This window comes from Sceloporus undulatus, chromosome 2, assembly GCF_019175285.1.
Source record: "Sceloporus undulatus isolate JIND9_A2432 ecotype Alabama chromosome 2, SceUnd_v1.1, whole genome shotgun sequence".
NCBI classification, from domain to species: Eukaryota; Metazoa; Chordata; class Lepidosauria; order Squamata; family Phrynosomatidae; genus Sceloporus; species Sceloporus undulatus.
The window spans coordinates 205,311,027-205,319,747 of NC_056523.1; the positions used below are offsets into that span (position 1 = coordinate 205,311,027).

Consider the following 8,721-nt stretch of genomic DNA (forward strand, 5'->3'; position numbering starts at 1 on the left):
GCACAGTACAAGGTGTTGGTTATAATCTTTAAAGCCCTCCATGGCTTGGGTCCAACCTATTTGAGGGATCGCCTGCTTCCATATAATCTGCCCCGCACCCTCAGGTCCTCTGGGAGGAATCTATTGCAGAATTAAAAACCAGACTAACTGCTACCTCCCAGAGGGCCTTCTCTGCAATTGCTCCCAAACTATGGAACAGTCTGCCAGATGAGATGCATCAAATTGCCAGCTTAGACAGCTTTAAAAAAGCTGTCAAGACGGATCTTTTCCGGCAGGCCTTTCCTGAATAAAAGTGCCTGGCCACAGAATGACTGCCCCCCACATCATGTATCAGCCCATCGCTCTGTCCGCGCTGTATTTTATTGTGTTTTTAATAGATGTTTTAATTGTAATTTGCTTAATCTTGTTTTTTTGGGGGGGGGGATTTGGGACATAAATTTGTAAATGTGGATTTTAACATGTTGTAGCCGCTTTGATTGTCTTGTCACAGAAAAGCAGAATATAAATAAAAGTATTATTATTATTATTATTATTATTATTTATTTGCATAAAATTGACATGTGCTAATTTATAAATACAAATTTTAATTGCTATAAATTGTTTTAACTATTACTAAACGGGGGTACAATCATCATAATGAAGACTTTGGACATGTTGCTTGCCCATTTTCAGTTTGCTTTCCAAAATTGATGATTGATTCAATAAACCTATTCTAGTTAAGTAGGATAAGTTGCACATGTTGATAATTCTCTATAAAGCAGAACTAGCCTGAGCTTCCCTTCATATAGGGGATACTTGAAAAGAGTGTTTCCAATAACAGACCTTCAAATAGAGGACTGTCTTCTGTAAAACAGGACACCTTGCTTCACAACCAGCAAAAATTAGACAGATAGATAGATAGATAGATGGAAGGAAGGAATGAGAGAGAAGGGAAGAATGTAGGAATGAATTTGGGAAGGTTTTAAATTGATGGATTCCATGTATGGAATGAAAGTAAGAAAAGTAAGAAAGAAGGTAGGAAGACTCTTCATTTAGTGTGTATAATTAATTACTGTTGTAAATAAGATTGTATGATGAGTATGTATGAATGTATATGATTGTTAATTGCTAATGTTTTAAATAATAAAATAAATGTTTTTTAAAAAAGAATCTCCATAAAAATTGAGTGAACAAAAGGTTTTAATTTGACTAAATTTTAATAGAGCAGCAACCCAGAATAAAGGTGTTCAATGAGGGAACCATGACCAAGCCAGCTTTCTGAAACTGCTGCTAAACTTGATTGCCATCTTTAGAAGTTTAGGTCCAGATTTAATGGGCATTTCATATGTATGTCATAATAATACATTTATCTGCAAACTCCTTTTTCCTCCCTCTGAAGTAATTAGTCCAGTAAGAACTATATGCAGAGGACTTAGGGCCCATACAGACAACCCAAAATAAAGTTGTTTCGGGTCACTTTGGAGGCATACTGTTTAAATGATGCATGCATCCTAAGAGGCCAGAAGCCACACCAAAGCCACACTCCAGTTCTTAGAAGGCAGTGCAATAAGGGCAGCAATGAGAGGGGGTGCTTTTCAAAGAGAGACAACAAGCCCAGACCCTATGGACCGTGTGTGAACCCCAGGACTGTTTTTGTGGCCCCCAGCTCACCCAAGGTTAAAAAAATGCAAGATTTTTCTGAAAAAAAAATGTTCCGAAATGCCCTCTAAGGGGTGTGAGGGGCACCTCTACCATATTTTACGAACTCTTTGGGCCAATCTATGCTCAGGAAATGCCTTTTTAGAAACAAAAAGAGAACAGTAAGCAATTTCTGCTAACATTTAACTCATGTTTGCTCCCTTTTGGAGCTTTCAGATCAATTTAGTTTTTTATCAATAGACTACAAGATGTTTTATTCTTTCCTAACAAAACTAAAAAAATTATGGCTTTTCATTAGTTATGTCTCTGATCCCCCCCCCCCCCACATATTCTGAATTTGTTTTACAAGACGTATTTGAAGACATGTTTTCAAGCATGAAATGCAGCTTCAGAGTGATGAGAGAAATGAATTTTGTATATTTTATTTGCAATCGGTAATTCAGTTGTAAAGGCATGGGGCAGAGCTGTTCAAAAGCTGAACAGTATCTGTGTATGTGTGTTAAATCATTGCAATCACTGAACGGTTGGAAAGATCAAAGCATAAAAAGGACAATACGTGTGTCTGGATTAGCACAAATCTGGTACAGCCTTGGAACTTGGAAAGGGTGACTATAACAGTGACACTTGACAACAATGACAAATTTAACAGCCTAGTTCTAATCACTTTAGAAATGACACTGAAATGGATGCATAAGATTCCCCCCCGCCATACATTTAGAAAAAAAATGGGTTTCAGTGCTCCAACTTTCCATTTTCTGAGCCTTCTAGGCTTTCTGTTAAACAGCTCCCAACTGTATGTATACCAGATGTTGTTGGACTCCAAATCCCAATACATCTCCCCACCTGTATTGACTGGGGCTGATGGAATTTGCAGTCCAATGTCAGGGGATCTCAAGTTGCCTACAACTTTTATGTATGCACACACATATACATAAATACATATCCTCTTTACAGAATCTATGAGCAGAAGCTTCTAGAACGGCAGACACATGTTCTTAATTCTTAAACATCCAAGTACACGCACTAGGAAAATGCAAAGTCAATCCAGCCTCCCAGATGGACACATACCTAAGAACACATACCTGAGGTCAGTATATCAGGCCCTCTTCCAGGTGCCCCTACCAAATGAAGCCATACAAGAGAGAGAAGGGCTTTTCACTGGTAGCACTCTGTCTGTGGAATGCCTTCCTTAAGGAAATTTGCCTGATGCCTATGTGATCATCTTTTGGATGCCATTTGATGAAGACTTTTACTCTTCTCACTAGCCAAGAGCTGTTATTAGGGTTTTAACATTACAGCACTCTTATTTTGTGGCTGGTTTTATTATTTGCTGTCTTTCCGTTTCTGTCACTATGTTTGTGTGTGCATGCACATGTGTACACAAGCAGCTGGTGTTTGTTTATATGAATGTACTAATCACTGTTGAGAGAACTCTGGTTATTGGGTAAGGAAATACTGTAGTACATAAATAATTAAATATTTTCTGTTATTTTTGTAGAAAGATAGCTATACATCAGGGCAGGCAGAGATATTGTTACCTCTGTCCCCCAGGGGATTCCAATCTTTCAGTCCTTTTTAAAAACGAAAATAGGCATGGTTTGGGGGCATTTTTTGCTTCCATAACTGTGTAGAAAACCCTCTCCTCATTTGTAAAAACTTGCAAAAATACCCACACCCAATCCTACAGGTGAGAAATGTGATGGCTCAAGTGGTTAAGACGCTGACTCTGTTGAGTGCAAGATCGGCAGGTTGGCAATTCAAGGCCCGAGTGTTGCATGATGGGGTGAGCTCCTGTCACTAGTTCCAGCTTCTGCCAACCTAGCAGTTCTAAATCATGCAAATGCAAGTAGATAAAGAGGTAGCACTTCTCAGTGGGAAGATAACAGCATTTGGTGCAATCATGCTGGCCACATAACCACCAGAGCAGTCTTCAGACAATGCTGGCTCTTCGGATTAGAAACAGAGATTAGCTCCACTCCCTACAGTTGGTTATGACTAGGTATTCATGTCAAGAGACTACCTTTACCTTTAATCCTACAGGTACCCCAGCCAGAAGTGAACCCCATATTACCCCAAATACATAAATTTTCCTTTGCATCCTTATCAAAATGGTGAGCAGAAGTGACATCAGGTCACTTACTGATGCCATTTTGAGGGGGCTGCAGAGAAAAACAGAGGTATTTGGGCTTGCTATATGTGTGGGTGGGGTCACAGTAGACAGGGCCTGGGGGGGGGGGATTGTCCCAAGTCCCTACATAGTTTCTTACCCTGGTATACATGTAGTAAACCTGTCTAGTGTAAGGAGTGGAGCCATTCAGGTTTTTACCCATGGCTTCAAGGCAACCAGGTCAAAATACAAGTTAAGAGCAGGAGACTGAAAATCCTCACTAGTGCAGTTGTGATGGGCTGCATCTTCATGCAAGCAATTTTGCAAAGTAATTACACAATTCGCAACTAAATGGGCTAGTAATGCTGTACTGGACACCGTTTCTGTGCTAACTCTGAGAATGCAGAACCAAAACAAGCCTTGCTCTAGTACAACGACATAACTGGATACACGGTCAGTCATTTCACTTTTGCTAGCACCACAGAACTGAACAGAAATTTCACAAAAGCAGATGGTTCCCATTCCCTTTAATATTATGTAGGATAAATTCCTGGCAAGCATCCTCTTTGAAGCCCTTGCGTGCATGCTTGTTATTTTTCTCTGTTTAATTTGCCTACAAATAGATGTTGTTGCTGACTCATGCCTTTGCAGCCAGATATAAGATTGGAGATGCATTAGGAATCACTGTAATTACTTAAACTTCATTGCATTGTATTGCACTTCCAGATGCTGCGCCTGCTGCATCCTGGGCAAACAATGGAAGGACACTCACCTCCACAATCCAGCATGTTATACTCATCTGGCTTCTCCAGGGGCCAGCAGTCATAATCGGTGTTATCCAAATCATGCCACCCCTCTGCCAAAAGAACCTGTCACAGAAATACATATAGAAAGGCTGCCACAGTCATAGATACACTGGTGCAATGTCCCTCAATATGCATGCATAAATTGCATTTTTTTACACTTTCTCAAATTCAACATGCTGGAATGCTCATCAGATTTCAAAATAGCATAAAGGCACACAAAGCAAGCTATTGTTACTGAGGGAAGTTTTTGATGGGATGATTCAGCTCAACCTATATCCATATGTCACATGGCCATCAACCAAAAGCCATCCTAATGCAGTATTCATGTGACAGATGGGAAATGAATTTTGTGAGTGAACAGAAAGTTGAAACATAGGGGAAGAACATATAAACTATTGCACGACATGCTTTGTCTGATGTATTTCAAAATATTTCTGCTACTATTCGAAATGGTCTTCTCTGGTACTATTTTCTGAGTATATGGCAAATTTTATAGCAACCTCCACTCCACCCTGCCTCCTATTAAGACAGCAATGGGTAACTCCAGTTGTAGAGGACTAGCATTGCCCCCCCCCATTCATTAGGGCAGAGGTGGGCAAAATGCAGGCTATGGTCTGGATGCTGCCTTTGGGACACCTAAGCGTAGCCCATGAAGTCCCCCAAAGCTGGTCCCAATTGGGGAAAAAACCCTTTGTACTGATTTTCAAATGATTTTGCCTTTAGTTAACCTGAGCTTTTTACCACCTTCATTTTTTTTTGTTCTGATTCTGTTTCATTTTTCTGTGAAAGGTAATTCCAAATCATGATAAATGATATCGAATAGAAGCATCCCATGATCTGGTCTCTTCTTAAGATATAAACATTATATGCAACATAAATGTACCCAAATTAAAAGTGGACATAAGAATTCTACAGTTTAATGTGGTAGGAGAATGGAAGGCAGCTAAAATGACAGAGGAAAATAACAAGATTGGGCTTATAACATCTTCACTGCAACAGAAAAACAGCAACAAATAGGCAACAGACACAGTATTTACTATTGGTACTGCTTCTGCACATAAACCCAAAGCAGCTAACTCTGACCATGAATCACAGAATCATAGAGTTGGAAGAGACCACAAGGGCCATCCAGTCCAACCCCCTGCCATGCAAACTCCACTGAATTCAGAGGGAGAGATTTAAACAAAGACTTACAATCCTCATTCCATTTAGAGGGACTTAAAATTATCTGACCTGACCTGATCATGTTCAATATTTTTTGGCATTCTTTGAATGTGCAAAGTGGTTTACAATTTTGAAAAAACATTGTCATTATTACAGTCGGCCCTTCTTATACATGGATTTTTATACACGGATTCAAGAATAAACAGTTTGAAAATGTTCCAAAAAAGTACAAATATCAAATATCAAACCTTGATTTTCCATTTTTTTATAAGGGACACCATTTTGCTATCTCATTATATTTAATGGGACTTGAGCATACATGGATTTTGTTATACATGGGGGATATTGGAACCAAACCCCAGCGTATAACAAGGGTCCACTGTATATGATACTCATTATAGATGCATGTCCCCCAAACCATAATTAGTTTTTATTTTGTTTTTTATTCGTTTAGGATTTCTTGTTGATAAGCCCAAGATGCTCTTATACTGGTTTGTAAAGACTGAGAATGAAGATCACCTACCAGTAAATTGAGGAATATTGGGAGTTCATGATGGACTGATGTGGCAGCTCCCATAGTCCTTGAACAAGTTATCAAGCAGATGTCTGTTGCTGAATGAAGCGTATTCCCTCTTTAAGATGTCCTACAATCACTGCATTTATATCTCTTCTTTTGCTATCTTTCCATGCATGCAGTGGAACATTACAGAAATGCCCAGTATATAACTCCTGTAAGATGAATGAGTACAGTCTCGCCTCAAGGTCTCCCTTTCTGACCATTCATATGGCTGCTTTCTGCTCATCTCATGAAATAATATTAAAAACAAGGTGACGAGTACTCTCTCTCTCTCTCTCTCTCTCTCTCTTTCAAACACACACACACTCCTATTGCTCACAGTCCTCAGATCTTTTCTTCTCAATTTATCTAAAATGTTTAGCATTTCTTTCTTGAGAAATCAAAGCTAGGTGTAGCTGAGAAAACTAGATCTTTTGTTTGAAGAAGAAAGAAAGAAAGAAAGAAAGAAAGAAAGAAAGAAAAGAAGCTCTAGGTTCATTTTCCGAACACGCACATATTCACCCAAGGTTCTGAAGCTGTTATTTTTAAGCCCTGTGAATTATTACAGGGCCTGGGTAAGTTATTGTTTTTCACAGTCCAAGCCTATGTAGTGTCAGTTTGCAAAATGTCCACCATTAGTGTACTAGGACAAAACAGAATAACTTCCAACCAGGGATGAGGGATAATTTCATTAAGTTCACATTACTAATATTAACTTGCCAGATCTTCACTTCCCAAATCATGCTGCATCAGGTACAAAGTGACCCTACCTACAGTATTTCCCCTTTTCTGGATTTTGTGTTGCAGTTTTTTGAATAAACAAATATGTACAGAAGACTTTGGCCAGAATCCTATTGAGTAGTTACAAATGAGTTACTGAGAATTATGCTTTTTTTTGACTGCTTCGTGTTCATGATCCCTATGGTCAACAGCCACTGTGAACAACAGGGCTGTCACTTAGAACATGTATGCACCAAAATATGTATATTGCAAAGGAAATCCCCATCAAATGCATATAGCTGTGAAAATAAAAAGCTGACAAAACATGTTTGAGGATGTAATTCTTCACTAATTTCATTCTCAAAGGAAGCTATAGCAGGTAAAAGGTAAATTCAATAATTTTCTTCCCACTGTGAGAATTGTGCCATTTTCAAAGACTATTGCAGCTCAGGGCTGTATGTTCCTTTTGGACAGAAAATATCATTCCCCCCCCCCCACAAGAAACAGCATTTTCATATTCATGAACCATACTATTATTTTCTGCATGTAAAATGTTTCCTTTGCAGAACATCTTCTTTTCTGTGCACAAATAAATAAGTAAATAAATATACATTTTGTGTAGAATAAGTCTTGAACTGTGAAGATTTTTTTTTCCAGTCCAGGATTCTCATCAGAGTCTCCCAACATACAAAAAGCACATTTTCAACCTTTAAAAAATATTTCATATATTATATCCATCCCTAAGTTGTATACATTTGAATAATACATGGGCCACCAGCTCTAAGTGCTCAGCTACCACTGCCATATTAGAAGCATTAATTATATCCACACAAAAAATAAATCCCACAACTCTAGTTTATAAATGTCTGTTTGAAAAGCACTAAATCTGATATTAATGATGTTAAATCTGAGTGGAATAAAGAGTCAGATTGTTTTCTGCAAATCAACCAACAGAAAACTGGAATCTATTTAGACTTAAAACTACAGTTGGCCCAGCAAAAACTGGCCCAGAAAAACTGGTCCCTATTATGCTCTTTAAGAAAGAAATTGTCTACTTCAACTAAATGTTGATAGTGTAACAACAGATTATGCTTCCTTGTGGTATACAAAGTGGACATGTTCAGTGGGGACATCTTCTTGATTACATGTATAACAGTGCATTAAGTATGCATTAGTTAATTAGAATTTTTTTTTTGGCATTTGTGGACTCACATGTTCTTATAAAAGATGTCCTCATGAAAAGCTCATGGTCATTGTGGTTGGATCCTATGTGTCCTGTTAGAAGTCACAGTTCCCTCTTGGATTGGAGGTTAATGGTGTGTGTTGAGGATGAAAACATCAGTTAGCTGCTTCCCAACTGGCAGGAGAACAGACATCTCTTGATCACAATTACTGCTGACCAGTAAGTGGAGACTGGAGAACTGTCATATATCACTACTGAATATTCCTTGCCCGAGAAACCCTATGAAACTCATGAGTTCACCATCAATCAACAGGAGACTTGTAGAAACACACACATCCCCTAAACTAGAGAATACATACGGATCATGAATATGAACCTGTCATGAACGATTATCTCTAGGTTACACATTTGTATAACTTTAGTTAGCCATAGTGAATTTCAGCCTTATAGTACAAGCCTTATAGTACAAGGCTAGAAAGATAAACATTCACCATTCAGTGGTCAGAAGATCTTAATGCTTTAGCTTCACATGAGCATGGATTTTATA

The 8,721-nt window shown here is 38.5% G+C and overlaps 1 protein-coding gene across 1 annotated transcript in view; it reads right to left on the bottom strand.

The window, feature by feature from the left end:
- Window positions 1-6,292, bottom strand: part of LOC121920536 (atrial natriuretic peptide receptor 1-like) — a 59,147-nt gene extending 52,855 nt beyond the window's left edge. Inside the window, exons 1-2 of the mRNA XM_042447669.1 lie at window positions 6,239-6,292; window positions 4,518-4,614 (exon numbers count right to left, since the gene is read on the bottom strand). Coding sequence (XP_042303603.1) covers window positions 4,518-4,614; window positions 6,239-6,292 — 151 coding nt within the window. The remainder of the gene's footprint in view (window positions 1-4,517; window positions 4,615-6,238) is intronic.
- Window positions 6,293-8,721: the final 2,429 nt, after the last annotated feature.